Source organism: Sebastes fasciatus, chromosome 3 (genome assembly GCF_043250625.1).
Source record: "Sebastes fasciatus isolate fSebFas1 chromosome 3, fSebFas1.pri, whole genome shotgun sequence".
Classification (NCBI taxonomy): domain Eukaryota; kingdom Metazoa; phylum Chordata; class Actinopteri; order Perciformes; family Sebastidae; genus Sebastes; species Sebastes fasciatus.
The window spans coordinates 21,422,554-21,440,651 of NC_133797.1; the positions used below are offsets into that span (position 1 = coordinate 21,422,554).

At 40.8% G+C, this 18,098-nt stretch overlaps 1 protein-coding gene across 14 annotated transcripts in view; it reads left to right on the forward strand.

Annotated features, from left to right (window-relative positions):
- sorbs2a (sorbin and SH3 domain containing 2a) overlaps positions 1-18,098 on the forward strand; it is a 77,008-nt gene that overhangs the window by 29,288 nt on the left and 29,622 nt on the right. For 9 of the 14 annotated variants that reach the window (XM_074629559.1, XM_074629558.1, XM_074629562.1 and 6 more), the window contains 5 exons: positions 10,714-10,769; positions 12,967-13,056; positions 15,195-15,221; positions 15,354-15,478; positions 15,721-16,362. In XM_074629559.1, coding sequence (XP_074485660.1) covers positions 10,760-10,769; positions 12,967-13,056; positions 15,195-15,221; positions 15,354-15,478; positions 15,721-16,362 — 894 coding nt within the window. In that variant the 5' untranslated portion in view covers positions 10,714-10,759. Of the gene's footprint in view, positions 1-10,713; positions 10,770-12,966; positions 13,057-15,194; positions 15,222-15,353; positions 15,479-15,720; positions 16,363-17,103; positions 17,518-18,098 lie in introns of all 14 variants that reach the window. The other 5 variants (XM_074629569.1, XM_074629567.1, XM_074629568.1 and 2 more) reach the window with 3 other exon arrangements.

The window sequence follows — 18,098 nt, forward strand, 5'->3', positions numbered from 1 at the left end:
TCATCATCCCTGCAACGTTATAAGAAATTACTTCATGTTTTACTATTATAGACCATTTCAACGGAATTGCATTGCTAGGCAACAGCTTGGGTCCATGTTTACTTCACGTCAGCTTATGTCATTCACATATGCTGCGTCCATATTCGCTCTACATACTCAATATGTCGTTCAACATCACTTCACTTTTGTGTGAATAAAAAGTATCTTTTCTGACGTACTTAATAACTTACGTCGTCACTTCCTCGGAGCCTCCTTGCCGGTTCGAGACGCGCAAACCCTGGTAACCCGTACCAACCTCATGTGACCAAACAATGATTTGATTTGAGAATCAAAGTCTGAACTAATTTAAAAACTATATTACGCCTATAGCAAAGTGGAATCTTATACTTACACTAAAGTCAATAAGCATTATTGACGTTACAGAGCTGTCCGCCATTGTCTGTTATGAACAGACAGTGTCCAGCATTTGCATACTGTAATGTTTCACCAGAAATAGTATGCAATTCACGTACTATTGGTTTCATACTAAGGTTTCAGACATACTAAAAATTTCAGTTTTAGTGTAATAAATAGCATTTTAGTATGAATTTTAGGATGCAACCATTCACTGCAACACATTTTTAATGTTTACGCTTACAACTGTGAAATGATCTATAGAGCCTGCACTATTTTGTGAGCATAAGAAAGTGTAAAATATAGTGGTTTAGTTTGTCTTCAGCTGAGAACATTACAGTTTTAACATGAAATTTTGAACAGGAAGTGTTTGAGATTCCGAGGTGACCAGCAGTTGTTCTCCCATCACTCAACCATTTGAAAAAGCTGAAGCCATAACTGGAAACCCAGCTACAACAAATCAAAATGTCTCGTCAGGAAAAGCTCAATCTTCATCTTCAAAATTGCTTTGGCGTTCAACACCATCTAGCCCCGCGTCCCTCCATTTGCATCATTTCATTGTAACTCTGCTTATATTAGCTTGTTGTGATTGTCTCAGTTTGTAGCCTGGGGTTCTACAGTGTTGTAATCACTAGCCTCTATTATTATAGAGCTCTACATGTTGTGTACACATCTTGCAGAGCAGGAGATGAAACCGTGGCAGCTCTAGAGGTGTTGTTTACTGGCGATGCTGTGTCCCCAGACGGCTTTAGCCAGACAGCTTACATAATACTACATGATAATATTGGCTCAGTGTTCTTCAAACGTATTCATCATCTCTCATCTTCTCTGTGTTTTTTATTTGCCATTTTCTTCTATGCTTGTACATCATATCTTTCTTCTTTTTTTTGTATCTCTCTCTTCCTCTGTGGGCAACATCAGCTCAGTATAAAGTGAATGCATTTTTAGTTCTGCATAGAAAATGGTAAAATAACAAACCCACGAATTGTCACATCCAATTCATTCTTCTTCCACCCGTAGGCCCCGACTCACAGTGCCGAGGTTTGTGTTGCATAATTGCATTAGTGCTCTCAGGCCAATAGCTGTGCTCGTTAGCGGGGTTGTGATGCAATGTGCAGAACACACGGGCCTCTGTTGTTCGCAGTATGGGGAGTGAGTGGGCACGCAGGGTCAGCGTATTGACCTCTCCTATCCATTCATACAGCCAGAGGGGGGTCTGCTAATGAGTGGCAAGGTTGAACAAACAAGGCTGATAACAGAGACTTTGTAGGACGTGGTTGTTGTTCAACTAGTGGCAGTAATGTGGTGGTGGAGCAGTTACATGGAGATGATGAAATATTTCTTATAAAATTGCCTGAGTCTAACAACGACTTTGTATTTTGTGTGAAAGAGATGGTTTAAAGCATTGCATGAATAACTCATTGATTTGAAGTGTTAGATCTGCACTTACTGTAGCTGTTAGAGAAGACGTGTTTCACATTTTTCAGTAATGCATTACCATACCGAGTACCGATCTGATATTAGTGTTTAATTAATAGGCTGTATACCTCACTGTGTGGAAGTGACTGGCATCATTCTTTTTTTGTGTAAGGCAACATCAGGCCTGACTTAAACATTACTTTCTTAACGAATAAATACATAGATATAAATGTATTGAATTGTTACTTATTATTAAAGTAACTTTTGCAAACCATGTCCAAAACGATCATCAAAAAATGTGTGAATGTTCTTGTTTAACATTTTTGGCAATTTACCAGGGTATGAGCAGGATAATCATTCTGATGTGTGCATTAAAGGATTTTAACACTGCAGTTAAGAAGTACCTTCAGCAAAGATTTTGACACAGGGCACGGATTAATACACGTCAATATGTTTTTTCAAACTGTTGGTTTTATCACGAGTATTTTCACACAGAATGCAAATATTATACGCCAAAAAAAGCCAAATAATTTGTTTCTATTTTCTGAGCTTTTGCATCGCAAATAAAGGCATAAACCAATCACGTTGTGCGGAACCGGTTGAGTTGCGACTATATTTATAAAACAACAACATGGAGACTGAAACTTTATTTCTCCTTTCAACCTTGATAAAGGCAGCACAGACCAGATCCACTCCTTCCATTCTTACCTTTCACAATAAAATCCCTAGATATAATATTCACAGGCTAGTATTTCACATTTTTGTGTTGATTATTCATCATCTGAAGTCCTTAAACACACCTTGATGTGGATTAGAACTTAATGTCATATTCTCTTTTTATTTTTTACTGACTGATGAGACCATCATGGTAGAAAGTTTTTTTTATTGCTGACTTTTCCAGGGTATGGTTTGGTGTACTATATATGACCTTTAGATAGACTTTTTAAACAAAACATAGAAAAAGGACTTAATTCATTCTCTTGCTTGTATGGAAATACAAATTCCACAAATTCAAATGCTTATATGGTCCACAGTCCCTAGCTTGTATGCAGTATCAACATTCTCTCTATCTGAAGCTTTCACAGCCTTGAAAAAAAATCAGAACAGCCTCATTATTAATTAATGTATCATCGATATGAATAGGTCCACTGTACCATATAGCTATGCTCCAGTAGGTTGGCTGGCTGTCGAGCCAATATTATTTTTATAACTTGTCCAAAAAGGAGGTTTGGGAATAGACAACAAGTGACACTTTGTCTTTGCAGCAGCTGACGTAACACTCTACTGCTACTGCAATTTTCTCTGCTGTAGAAGCTTTAAGTGAAGCATTATTTGCATCAAGACTGTCAGTGTTTGATGATCCCGTGATCCAAACGGAAGGATGTGATTGTAATTTACTTTAAAGCTGAAGTAGGAAAGTTGGAGCAAATATGATTTAAAAAAAGTTATTTTTATAAAACGGTCACTATATCCTGACAGTAGTGCATGAGACAGGTAATCTGGAAGAAAATCATGTCCCTTTGTGTCCTCCGGTGCTGCTAACGGCATCTGCAAGCTTTCAGCTCAGCATCTTGTCGCGTAAAAGCTAGCTGTAAAATGAGAAAGTTTGTGACCCAGCTGCCATGTTGAGGAAATACCAAGAACCGCCCACCAGCAGGAGCAAACTTTCTCATTTTACAGCTAAACAGTACACTACAAGATGCTTCTGAAAACATTTGAGGCGGGAAATAGGCATTACAGTAACAGCATATTGATTCATATTTGATCAGCGCTGCCTAGTTTGACCATTTGATCGGAGTTTTGGAGTGATTAACAGCTGCCTCCGTTAAATGAACAGCCAATAGAAACGCTCTCTGAAATGACCTGTGATTGGCCCAAGTCTCCCGTCACGGGCTAGATTTTTGAAAGCCTGAAAACAGAGCCATGAGGAGGTGCAGAAGTCTTCTTATCTGTTAGATCACTTGAATTACAATATGCTGAAAGATTATTATGGAATTTTTGCCCAATGATGCCAAAAACGTTCTGCCTACCGCTGCTTTAAGTTCACTGTTGAAACAGCTAAACTCAAAGGTTATCCTTCCCCTGTACTATGTATAGCACTGAATTATATACTGTTGACATGTTTACTTGTTTTACTTGTTTGGCTGATGTCTAACATGAATACTTGAAGCTGTAAAATACAGTGTCCACTTAAAGCACAATACTTATAGCTGGGCTCTTATTTCGATTCCCAAGCCTTTCTTTGTTTCCCTACCACATCTTTGCACTCCCCTACATTTTTACCACAAAAATGCACCACTAAAATAACTTGGCTCCAATTAAGGAATGAAGCAAATCTAACTTCTGCCTTTTTTGGAGGGGTCACTCTCCCTGTCAGTCGGGTTTCAGGCTAACCATGATTTATGTAGGATCTCCTGGGACATTCTGTTGCCTTGTTTAAAAGGGATTTGTTCTTTCTGATCTCCCCCTACTCAGCGATTCAATATTTCTTATTAATTTACACAGAATATTGCACAAATAGTCCATTAATATTTCTGCCTTAATGTATTTTTTCTTCCAACAGCTGATAATATTTGGTATATAGAACAGCTGAACACAAAATGTCTATCTGATGACTTTTTGGTTCGGTCTTTAAATAGATTTTCTAAGGAGCTTAATCTGTTGACATCCTGTGAGTATGTCTCAGTCTGAGTGACCACTCCCGGGTCAGGACCCTTGAAGCCATAGTCCGCTTATCTCCAATGATTGTTCATCTGTCCTGCGGTCCTCAAACACATGAGCACACACACACACTCACACACACACTAAAAGGATCTTTAAAAGCTGTGTTAAAATGCAATTCTGAAATCAAATAAATTAAATGGAATACGGTATTTCTATGGACTTCCATCTATAGCCATATACAGTGAGCACAAGATTGAAAAAAAGTTGTGTGAAATTCTTAAATATCGCTTCAGACAGTTTCATTATTCTTTATTTCATGTTTTTGTTGTTATCATTTCTCTCTTGGAAGGATGGTGACACATTATTTTGTCTATGCCAAGGCAAGCTGCCAGTGAGTAATGGGCATCCCGGCCAGCGCTTTGTGAGTGCATTGTTTGTGTTTGGCTTTCCTTCCTTTTTGGTTTTCCATTACATTGTTTTACACCATGTTACTGTTTTTTCAGGACATTTCCTTTAGTATAAGAACATAGCCAAATGACCCTTCTTTTGTTATTAAGGGCTTAAAAATATAATGGTTCATGACATTTTATGATATGCGTTAACCTTGTTCTCTAGTGGCATTGATTAAAGATGCAATGTGTATACCTGCATGGCCACCTGCTCCAAAGAAATAGGGGAAAGCATAAGGGATATGACGGTGAGGAAATTTTCCCACCGGTTAATAAACTTGTGACAACATTGATGTTATCGATTAACGGCTTTCGCCGCGGGGCCGCAGGTTTCCACCCGGCACTGCTCTGCCGCGCACACCGGCTGTGAACGCTCTGTCCTCTTAACGCCGATTACCTCATCAGTGTAATGGTTCCTTTATAGCATTGGGTTTAAATCTGAAATATTGCCAAATAGACACTTTTACTTTCAGTCTGTAGCGTCCGTCGTCCGGCTGTGTATTGATAACACAGCGCTTAAATGCGAAAATTACTTAAATGGGTTTTTATTTCTGTAACAAAAGCAAAATCAGGGTGGGGGCGCTGGGTACGTAATGTAATTGATGTGTGCCCGACCACCGTGTAACACCTGTAACACCAACTACTACGGCAAGCCTAGACAACATTTCACCTCTACTACTGGGTCCATACAGTCTAAAGTTACAGTCATTAGTTATAAAAACAAGCCAACTACTAACTAACAGCAGGGCAAGAATATGCAAAATTCAACCAAACTGCTGAAACTATGAGAGCCGGTCAAAATAACACAGCTTTCTTCTAATCTTGACGAGTGGCGTTGGCCTATAGTTTAAGTAAGCCATCTTTATGTTTACTGTGGCATTAACCGGGGCTGGATGGTCCGTGTATGCTGATGGTTGGTTTATGGGATTAAATCCAAAGTGGCAAAAACGAGAAAACGACCCGCATATTAAAACTCTCCTGGTGTGGAAAATTCCCATGTCGTCGAGAGGAGGAAAATGGCCATGCCATTATAGAAACACTCTCTGATGATGAGCTCAAATTAATCTAATGTACTTCTAATACGTCGGAGGATGCGCTTCCTACCGTATTACCACAGTGTCTTATGTTTCAAAAGGATTCAAAGCTCAAACCCTGTTAGTCCACTGATACGAACCGAATGGGTCCCAGTAGGTCACTCAACAGACTAATGAGACTTGATGGGCTTGTGGTGTTGGACATCACTGCTTTCTGCGGCTTATAGCTCTGACTTGGGTATTTGCAGCCCCACAGCTATTACACTCAGTAATTATATACACACTAGTCTCCAGAGTGGCCCACCAATGCCTAAATTACAGTCGGTGGATAAACCACGCCAAAGTAAGAAAATAAAGAAACTTAGCATACCAAATGCTTTGTGCAGCAAAACTAGGACAGCAATTGAAAACAACTCTTTGGAAATTAAGGTCTCTTGTTTGTTATCCATTTATTCAGCACATTTAGCTTTCTTTCAGTAAAGATATATTAGAACTCAATGTAGAGAAAAGTTCTGGGAATTTACATTATTCATTATTAGAAGTGATAGGATAACACGTTTTTTGTCTGTCAACATTTATTACCAACAGCTTCTAAGTATTACATTAAGCATTACATTTTAGAGTAGCGCTCCCTGAATATTAATGGAAACATTTGGTGCCGCTCCAGTACACTGTAAACCATGATATATATGCATGCTGAAAAATGCATGAGCTGCTAATGCTAATCTATCACCGGCTTCAGAGAGTGCTGCCCATTTTGTGATTAAAAGCTTAAAAGGGTCTGAACAGACAGCGAGAGTTGCTGGGAGGTGTAGAGCCCGGCGGGTTTTCTTCAAGTGTCCAGCCATAACATTACACCACGGCCACAGCTGCTGTGTCGCCGCTGATCTGTCCCCAAGAAACATGATCCTGTTTATAATCTGACCATCATTTGGACGGCGACTGCCTGCGACGCCAGACCCGTGATTTACCCCAGTGCGTGTGTGTGTGTGGGTGTATGTGTGTGTTTTTTAGAGATTGATTTACGAGGGCGCGCTGTACGAGGGGGTGAGGGTTAGGTCTTCGGGGGCTGAAAGTATCCCACGGTGCACGGCTTGATGTGGTACCACAAGTAATAATATTTCCTCCTCACCAGCGTTAACTATGTTTGGAAACCCTCACATGGTGGCAACAAAGTAGTTGTAGCTATATGTGGGTAAATTATGTTATGTTATTGATTTCAGGACGATATAAAGTACTTACAAGTTACACCTGTTGCGGAAGAGCTCTTGTAAAGATTCTTGGAAGACTGTGGGGGTTGAAATAGTCCCAAAGGCACCTTTATGTGCATCTAGGAAACACTCTCTGTTACTAACTCAGTAATACATTTGTGTTGGCTCATGTTATTGCCTTGGCAAAGCAGAAATGTACAACATAATCGATGACAAATTAGATTCCAAGTACAATTCACACCACTTTTTTATGAAATAAGCAGTTATAATTACTTATTTATTGACTGCCTATCTAGGCACAGCTTTTATCATCTTCCCCCATTTAAGTTTATCTACGTTGCACATTCAGTAACAATTCCTTTTAATTGGCAAGATACAAATAAAATGTACATTTGTATTTTATTATGAAATGCTATGTGAAATAAATTAGGTGGCATAATTATATATATATATATATATATATTCCATGTTGCCAGTGTTGCATCTTTAAAATCAAGTTCTTTACCTCATAAGGGAACACCACATCAATTTTTCATGTTAATCTGGTTGTGTTAATGGAAACAACATTTTTGCAAACAATAGCATTCTAAAATTCTGCCCATGCTTAACTAAAGGTTTCACATAACTAATTAGTGAGGTTAGTGTTAGCTACTATGTGAACCAGTGTTCCTAAGGCATGGTCCCTCAAGGTAAAGAAAAGTAATAATAAGGTGACACAACAAACACTTTGCGTACATCGAGTTCTTATTTTATGTTCTAATGATAGCCTGACTAAATACTGGATTTTTGAGGCCAATACTGATATGTAAAATATGCGGAAATTCAAGCATTCATTTAGAACCCACAAAGTCTGTTTCTGTGCAAATATTCTGGATGGAAATCTGTGCTTGGTGTGAAACGACTTGTATCCAGGTGTTTTAATGGGACAGGGATCTCAGAATAACTGCTCTCTTATCTGGATGCCTGTTAGATTTTCAGTGTGGTCAAATCCATGGTATGCCATCCATTAGTGCCACTCATCACCAGAGCCAACTGCTACGGCAGTTTACACATTCATGTCAGAATACAGCTGCATACCTTTTCCAAAATAAGCCCCAATGAATGACGGCCACAATTATCAGGACTTTACTTGTCAATGTGTTGAAGAAAATGTCTGGTAATGCATTGTCAGGTTGTTCATACTCATACTACTATACTGTTGCATACTAAAAATGCACGAGTTCAGGCACAAACCACAACTTTGGTATATGCTTTCATCAATACACAGTCTCCTTCATGTCTAGGGGAGATCCCTACTCACAGATATGCAAACACAATTTGTGATTGTAAAATAGACTTTTTTATGTACTATAGTGTCACATCATTTGTACATATTTAGGCAGTATGTGCATTTTACTCCTCTGTGTTGAGCATAGAAACTGAAAGAATATAATTATTCAAGGCAGGTAATTAGGTATTTGCTCTGCTCTATTGGTTACTGAACATATTGTTATACAGTATTAGCAGCTGCCAGATATTACCAGAGGTTGTTTGTGACCATTTCACACACCCAATTCAACACAAACGCTCTCTTGCCAGGATTAAAATAACTTGAAATCACTGATTAGTATTGTTAAAGTCATCCAACCTCAATTAAAGGAATACATGTTGATAAAATGCAAATTAAATTGGATGTCCACTGTGTGTTGAACCAGTCATAATGTTTCAGAGTAATTGAAGACTTCTGGATCCATTCACACTAACATTTAAACAACAGCTACCGTACATCACATTCCCAAAACTTCACAACAATATCTTTGTGTGTGTAAGGCAAGGCTAGCCTTGTGTATGTTATAGCTATTTACATACCAGACATGTATGATCCCAACTGCAGCCACCGTAGGCTGTCACTTGTAGTATCTGTCATACACACTAAGTCCCATGATGACACACATGTGCATGCATTCACGCAACGATGCAACGGTCTGCATTGCGCCCTTTGGCTTTTGATGTGTGCCCTATTCATATCAATCATGCACCCTGCTGCAGCAGTTCCAAGAAAAGGTCTCCATATAGCAAGAGGCAGGCATCACATATGGATGCAGTTAGGTAAACATGGCATTCTGTATCATTTATCATTTGCGTTATTTATGTTTCATCTATGTGCTGTGAAGTGTTTGCTAAGGTCATTAAAACACTCAGCTGGAACAATTTATGTTCTCACATTTGGATTCCATGGGTTTAGGCACTGGCTTAAACAGCTTTTAGAACGTGACGGGCTGTATGTGTTGATTTGATTTAAACATGTTGTACAGTGTTGCGTAGTAAATCAAGTCAAAGAGGGTTGAAAGTGTGTAAGTGACATCCTTTTTAGTTGCACCAAATCACAGGCTGTTGAAGTACATTCTTGAAAGCCCTTATTTTTAAAACAAGACATACATTTTACATGTAAGATGTCCATCCAATATTGTTTGTCTTGTTGTTAAAGCAGTTAATTAGAAATACTCTTGTAATCTTTCTGAGGCATTCCTAATCATCTGGACCAGTATCTGTTGGTTCATATCATAGACTGTATAAGAAGTGGACGTAGTCACCATGATGTCACCCATTGGTTTGTGGACTGCCATTATGACACAAGAGGGTGGAGCTAAGTACAACTGACTGCTGAATAATATTAACCTTCATGAACTGAAAACACACTGTGAAAGGGTGAAAGTTGTAAGACAAAAACATGGACAACTCCCAGACCGGACAATGCCGTGGTAGCGACCTGTCAATCACAAGGTAGCCACGCCCTAAACCATACCCTGCTTTATGGTCTATTTGACTCTAAATGGGACCATAATTTACTAAATGAACATCATACTGTATTGAAGAAGACTTGAAACAAGTGATTGAGACCATAAACTCATGTTCACAATGTTTACTGAGGTAATAAATCAAGTGAGAAGTAGGGTCATTTTCTCATAGACTTCTATACAGTCAGACTTCTTTTTGCAACCAGAGGAGTCACCCAGGAAATGTGGGAGGTGGTTCTGAGGTCACCTTATTTTGTCTGGAAATCCAGAAGTGCAGTTAATGATTTAGTTCACCCCTATGATTGTCACTTTTCAAATCCAGGAAGTCTGCACTTCAGCCTTCAGCCCAAGATTGGAAAAATGAAATGTGTGAAAGGAGTTCAAATCAAGTTGACTTGCAGTCAGTTGAAGTATGTCAGCACACAGCATTCCTACTCCTAAACATCATTAATCTCTTCCCCTTAAACTTTCCCTGCAAAGAGATTTAGGTGATTTGAATCAAAGTGAACCAAATGACTTAGTGGGCAGTAGGGAATTAGCAGATTTCCAAAATAAATGCTTATATTTGAGATTTGATACAAAAGAGTTGACGCAAAAAAAAACGAGATTTCTGCCTATAATAATTATTTATTGTAGCAGTCTCAGGAAGATGATTTTGTAAATCCAAATCACTGGAAAAGACAATAGCTTTGCTCTGTTTTAGAGGGCCAATCAGCTGTTCTAGAGGAAATTAGTTTTTCTGAAATACTTTGTTTTTGTTTTGCAGGAAAGTGTGTCCCCCTGCAGTAGACCAGTAAGAAGTGCTCTTCAATATGAATACAGGTATTCAAGAATACAGTACACACACACACACACATGTTCTGGTTTGGCAAAGCTGTATTATTATGTTTCATTTTTGCAATGTATCTTATATTTCTTGTATTAAAAAATGAACTGAACATTTACATTTGATACATAACAATACAAAAAGTCAATAAGTTTTTACATTTCAGACCACATGGCTATTTTAAAAGCTGTTATGTGTGCTAGTTTTGCTCTACCACAGGCATGAGTCTATAATTCTAACCCTGACCCGGTCTCACCACTTTGGTGATTGTCCATTTTGGGCCTGGTTTATTGTGACTGGAAGCATCAATAAGAATAGTAGGCTAAGGTTTTCACCACAGTGACGTATTCCTCCCTCAATACATTCCCAAAGCTTTGTCCTAAACCTGGCAGTCATCCCGAGTTAAAGTGTGTATTGCAGCCGGAGAATCAATGATGAGTAATCCGTCTTTGAGCCTTCGCCACACACCACACACCACCGCTCTGTGTGGCTGCCAGTGGGAGCTTGACTTATCTTGGTTGTTTGCCTGTATTTACAATAAAGAAGACCGCACAAAAATAGCTTTGTCATGTGTTGAAAGACGACCAATAAAACTACCAGAATTAGAGTTTGACGCACGGATTTTAAACCACCTGTATTGTCCAATAGCTTAAATTGTAAAGAACTGATGTAAACATTTGCTACAGAAGAGCAGCTTTTCACAGACCTCAACATTATCTGTGTAAATGCCAGGTATGCCTATCCCGGTTATGATCACATTCAGGATATGTTTATGTGAGCGCAGAGAAATCTGGTTATTCATATTCCCCGTATACATGATAGTAACCCGGTTACTGATTACTGCATTCTATTTGCACACAAAAACAAACGGGAGATGAGAGCCACAGGAAATATTAAACTCACACTGTACATTTACTTCCACTTAACAACTTTAAAGCTAATTTCATCTCTGCTCTGATCGTCAACAGCTGTCTGCTCTGAGCTCATCATCCACCATCTCTCTCTCTCTCTCTCTCTCTCTCGACCACACACACACACACACACACTACGTACTGAGCTATTCCTGAAAGCAGCTAGCTACGCTATTCTTATAACACTGTCATCCACACCGGTGCCAGCCTGTCACTGTCACTGTCACTACCACTACGTAGGTTAAGGAAGCAGTGGATGAAGATACGCAGCCTCTTTCAGTACCGAAAGACTTGGCTGAAGCCGCGTCTGCGCAGATATTCGGCGGCTCTCAATAACCAGGTTAAAGTGATAGTTTGGGTGTTTTGAAGTGGGGAAGTATGAGGTACTTATCCATAGTAGGTGTATTACCTACAGTAGATGACGGTTGGCGTGACCCCAGCTTGGAGAAGCAGACAGGAGCACCGGCATCGGAGCAAAGCAATACAGTGCTGTGGATGAGGATGGCAGAAAAACACATTTTAGCCACCTAAAAGAAAGGCTCACATAAGTACCTCAAACAACCCCTCTTCAAAACACACAAACTATCCCTTTAAGGTGTGTACATATAACAGTATTCCAGTTTCTTTCGGAGTACTCCAGCTCACATATCCGGGTTTTCTCAATCACATAAACGGGATACTCAAACCTGATCATAAACGGGTTATGCATGTCCTTGTAAACACACTCATTGTGAAGAAATAGGGAAAATATGTGTGGAAACATTTGTGAAGAACACCATGGTGTTGAGTAGTAAAGGTATTTCACTACAGTTTGGTTAATGGTGGTGTTTCCGTTGTGTGTCAGCAGGCCAGTAAACAGAGATTTAATGGGCTTTAGCCATATTGACACTTGATTTCTCCACTATTAACAAATGGGCCCAGTGTTAATTTCATGTATCACATTAGTCTTACTAAAGTCAAGAGACTTTTTCAAGCCTAATTCAGAGGCATCCAGGGTCATTCAATTTAAAAGGATCTAATTCCTTCATACTGTATCAGAAATGGTTTGGCTAGTGTAAACTAATGCAATACAACATCTTTCAAACTTCTAGTTTCATCACATATCCTGAGCTGATGCAATCAAAATCAGACTCTTTAAATGCATGTGCTTTGCTGCCACTTGTTTGCCTTATGTTTCTACCTGGATGCATTTGTGTCTTTGTGTCTTTGTGTATGTGCATGTGCATGTGTGCTGCTGCTGCTTCGGGCCTCTGTGATCACCTGCCTGGCTGTGATTTCTCAGATAGCGGAGGATGCTCTCGCAAAAGCGCGGCCTTGACACTCATGCTCTCTCCCATGAAGAGGGTCCAGAGCTCTCCAAATCTAGGCTCAGGTACTAACACTCACAAACAAACTATACAAATTAACACGTTTGAATAAGAACAGTTATACGTGTAGCTAAAATACGGGCCACCTCAGGTATTGACTGGACTAAACTCTCAAAGCATGAGGTAAGTCTTTAAAAAGTGGCTTGTTGATTTTCATGTTTGACCTTCATCAACCCGATATGGCTTGAGCATATTTGAAATACTTTCAAATAGGCTGCGGCTGCCTCAGTATGCTTAAGCAATGTTTGGACTGCGGGATGCTATTTCTTTCTAATCAAATCATTGTATAATTCTTTTATTTCCTTTTGTTTAGTCTCTCCCATCTTGGGCTTGTTTTTGCTTCCTTACTCAGTCAAAAATGATACCGTACCTACCTGTTGTTGAATCGTCCTTCCTTTTAACAGCTCTCATGTCATGCTCTCACACTGCTCCACATCATCTCCCCCTCTTTATGGGTACTTTACTCTACTGTTCCTGTTCTCGTTCTTTTCTGTCAGTATTGAGTGGTTGGACATGGCACAGCTCTCTTGACTCTGAGCTCTTGAAGAATATGGAAATGTTCTTGTATGGGCTTGTGTGTTGACTAAAATGGCACCATTCTGCTTCGTTGTTCCTGATCAGAGGAGTTGCCTATTTCTTTTCACACGTAATTTGAAATTACAGATCAAGATTATAAACTGAAGAGATTTTTTACATAGCAGGATGAAGAGCTTTATATCCTCAGCTTCCAGAGGCTACAGCTGGACGTCCCCAGCTGCCTATTATTCCTTCACTCTGCTGAAAGAGCAGTGCCTGGACCTTGTCAGCATCTAGGTTAACGGCTGCACCCATGTCGGCGTTCTAGCACCGTCAGCTTCCTTCAAACAATAACAAGGCACTGTCTGAAAACTGATGAGCTGTTGTCAGATATAGAAGGTTTAGGAGCATGGTAGGACTGATCAAACCACCACTCAGAGCGTTATTGTGCAGGCGTCAGCTTCTGAGGGACCTTCAGCCTTGGCAGGGGTGTACAGTACACTTACTATTGCTGTTTTAGCATACTGTTATACTTGGAATCGACACTCCAAAATATGCAATGCTAGAAAATTCAAGAAAAACACCCTCCGGGGTTATTCCAACTATACACTAGTCGAGAGTACAGGTTAAGGAGGCAGCTTTGCCTGCTGTGGAGTAAACCATCCCAGCTTGAGCCATCTCAATTGGTAAAACTAGCTCTTTATATTGCTGTGAGATAGCAATAACCAGATTCCACATAACCACGTGGAATCAATTGACACAGAGACATATTCATTCATAATCAGAAAATGATGATGTGACGAGTGCAAAGTTGGCACGACCCATAGAGCCACAATAGCCACATTTATTGGAAATATGCCAGGTTGAACTAAACTGAGATGAGCCTTTAAGCGTGGCTCCTTGCACAGTGGTGATTATGCCGTGTAGATTTTAATCTTTATGTTCAATAATGGGGCTCACATTAGTGTGCTCTGGAGGATTTCTTCCTTTATTAGTCTTGGGAGTGAAGTGGTCTATCAAGTCTTGATGTGCATGAAAGGCCTCAAGCACTCCCCTCCTCCTCTTTTTACTGTACACAGTCTGTAGTCTATAATAAAGCCAGAATCTGATAGAACATTTGCACATAAAGAGCAACCTTCTGAAGAAAAGCCACGCTCATACAAAGAATCTATTGATATACCTTTAATTGATACTGGTAAATCTGCGTGAGTTTTGACTTTAGAAACCTGTAGCAGCAACATCTTGAACATCAAATCCGAACCAATTGTTAGTTTGCCTGTGAATTTGTGTAGCTTTCACTTTTCCGTCTTTGAAAGATGGCGGGAAAACAGCAGGTGATATTGTGTTTGTATTGTGGGGCGGCTGGAGCTCAGTGGGTAGAGTGGTCGTCCTTTAACCGCAAGGTTGTGCGCTTTTTCCTCTTCAGTTTGTGTCTTTTCAGAGCTTTGTCTAATCTCTTACCCTTCTTACACCATAGAGTTTTTCTTTCTCACATTAAACATACAGGCATTTTTGACATGACCACTACTTTAGATGTAACCCTATGCAGTTCATTTGTTGCAGGGACAAATGTGACCACACATTCACTCCTGTCACTTATTGTTGCTGTGTCTTCTCTGTTCCCCAGGGAGTGATTCTCACTCATCAGACTTGGGTAAGTCTCTGTTCCTTGTGGTGAATTGAAGTTGTATAAAATGAAAAAAAAAGAAGCTAGGAATCACCCCATTAGGAGAGTTAATCAAAACACGGCAGTGTGTGATATTAATATTATTAACTTCATCTCCAGATTCTTGGCGGTCACGCAGCGCAACAGATGGCTTTAAGAATGGAGACGCCAACAGCTCCTCTCTTGCTGCCAAAGGCTTCCGCAGCGTCAGACCCAACCTCCAGGACAAAAAGTCGCCAACGCAGGTACAACGTCTCACACATCACACTCACAGATGTTTCTTTTAATGCTATTTATATTTAATCAAAACATTGGTTTGTGTGAAAAGTGTATTCTGCTATTCTATTATAATTTACACAGAAACATGCAGTTCTTCTAAATATGTTTGTGGAACAACTTGATGATTTGTATCAAGCTTTGCACTGATGATTTTTCTTTGTTGTTGTTTGAACTTGTGTTGGTTGTTGCTTTCTAATTGGCCAATAAGGATATCAATCACATACCATTGCCACCCCCGAGGAGAGAGAGTTTCCACTTCTCACCCACAGCCACTAATCTGCCAGACTACAGCTCCCTTGTTGCCCTGGCTAATGATTTTAGCCCTGGAATGCTAACATTCACACAGAATGAGAAAGCAGTTTTGAAAGAGTCCTACACCATGAGCAGCACATCTTCTTACTCTTACTCAGAGACCAATGCAAACTCAGTCCACCAGTCCACTGTCCCGAATGACATCAGCAACTGTAGTGCATCTGCCACCACTAACACACAGGCCCAGGAGCGTAAGGTGTCTTCCCTCAAACTAACCCCCGTCACCATCCCAGACCCCCCGGCTCACTGCAACTCATACCTTGACCCGCAACCTGAGACCCAGACCACAGCTTCCCCTCCTCCTACTCCTCCACAAAGGGGTCCCACCAACCTGTCTCAGCCCCCAACACAGGCAGCCTCGCTCTCGGTCCCCTTGAGCGCAGAGAACCTGAAACATCCAGAGCCTTCAAACAACACAGCGGGGCTCAAGGTCCCAGATCGAGCCCCAAATCAAACCCAAAGTCCAGCTCCATCCCAGGTGGAGATAACGAAGGCTCCTCCTGCAGTTCCACCAAGACCTTCTCCTGCAAAACTGTTGGTACATAACTGACTACATACTGTAAATACGGAACAAAAGAGAGCAATGATTGTGTCCGTTTTAAGGCCACAATAATACAACATCGCTGGGTTTTTTTTTCCTGGTGACATCAAGAGTGATATAAGGGCAACACACTGGCTGTGTCGCATCATTTGACACACACTAAATGTCCCATACAAACGGAAGAAGTAGGCAAAAACCCATAGCCAGGATGTGCCAAATTCAGAGGCATAAAGTGATAAAATTGCTGTTTTTCTGTTGTCTTGACGCATACGAACACTGGGAAGTCTGACAGTGGTGTTCCTTGAAGCCACTAGTGTTTGGCCTTACATAGAAAAGCATAGGTGTTTTGATGCACGTCATATGCTGCCTGTGTGTGTTGCCCTTTAGTTTGCTTGGTGCTGCCATCTGACCAAACAAACTAATTATGGTTGTGTGAACTCATACTGTATGTGTGATAACCAACTGTTTGATTTATTTGATACCATTGTTACTGTCTGTATACTGTAATTGCTGCCTTCTAGAGTTTCAACTAACAGCCTCTTCCATTCACAGCATTAATCGTGTTTCAGAAGATTGATGACACTTCAGTGTGCTTTCACAGCAGCATTTCACCTTCTGTTAGGCTCACGTGTTACTGCAACACATCCTTTTGTGACAACGTGGCTAATGAGTGATATCACTAAGCACTCTCCTCCTTTCCTCCTTTTCCACTCAACTCCCTCTCCCCCCCAACACCAGGGGCCTCCCTCCCCCGACCCCACAGCACGACACTCCCCCTATCGCTGCCACAGCTCTGAATCACTCGACTACCTGCCAGGCCTAATGCCCAAGGCTCTGTCACCCACCCCGTATGTTGCTAGCGGAGCCGGTGCTGTCAGCAGGCCGAGCCTCACCACAGCCAGCAGTGCGAGCATCGGTGGCTGCGTGTCACCCTCGGCCTCCCCCGTGACGGTGTCAGCTCTCAGCCACTACTCGTCGTCCACGGCGGGTCTGCTGGACGAGCTGCAGATCTGTAGCCTGGACTCGCCCAGCGCCTCGCCCACGCCATCGCCCACCCTCAGCCATGCCTCTACCTACACATCCACTGCTGGCCCTGATGATGTGCTAACAACCTTTGTGGCCTCCACTGCTGCAGCAGCCACTGTCACTAACGTAATTATCCCAACAAGTCACTGCTGTAACACACATCATTACCAAAAACAAATGGTTCCCTACCTCCCCTCACTCATTTGGATGGCTGAACCCAACCTTCACAAAATGTGTTTTACTACCGATTTTTACCTTTCACTAACTACACAACCTAATGTTTCCTTATTGTGTTAATGTGTCTGTACTCATAAGAACTCTGTCTATGTGCTTATATGTTTCTGTTATGCCTTTTTTTTCAATCCAATGCAGTTAAACTGTCTCTTAAGGCCAGTTCATATCAAAAATTCATGACGAGACAAAACCATTTTTCAGAGAAGTTGTAGCAGGGTGAAGTTGGAAGCGTTTGGCTGCAGGTTGCTGGCATCTTGAACTTGTCCAGAGAGAAGTGGAAGGTTTTATGATATAGCATGCGTGAGGAGGACTGTAGTTGCGTTTCCTGTCAACTCATTATATTGCCGTGGGAATAGATGTAATGGACCCTGCTGCAGAATGGTACATCTTTGTGACATACATTCCATGTGCAGCTTGTCTTCCCAGTTGTAATGAGACTGAATTGTCATTTCGTTAAGACTACATTATTTAGT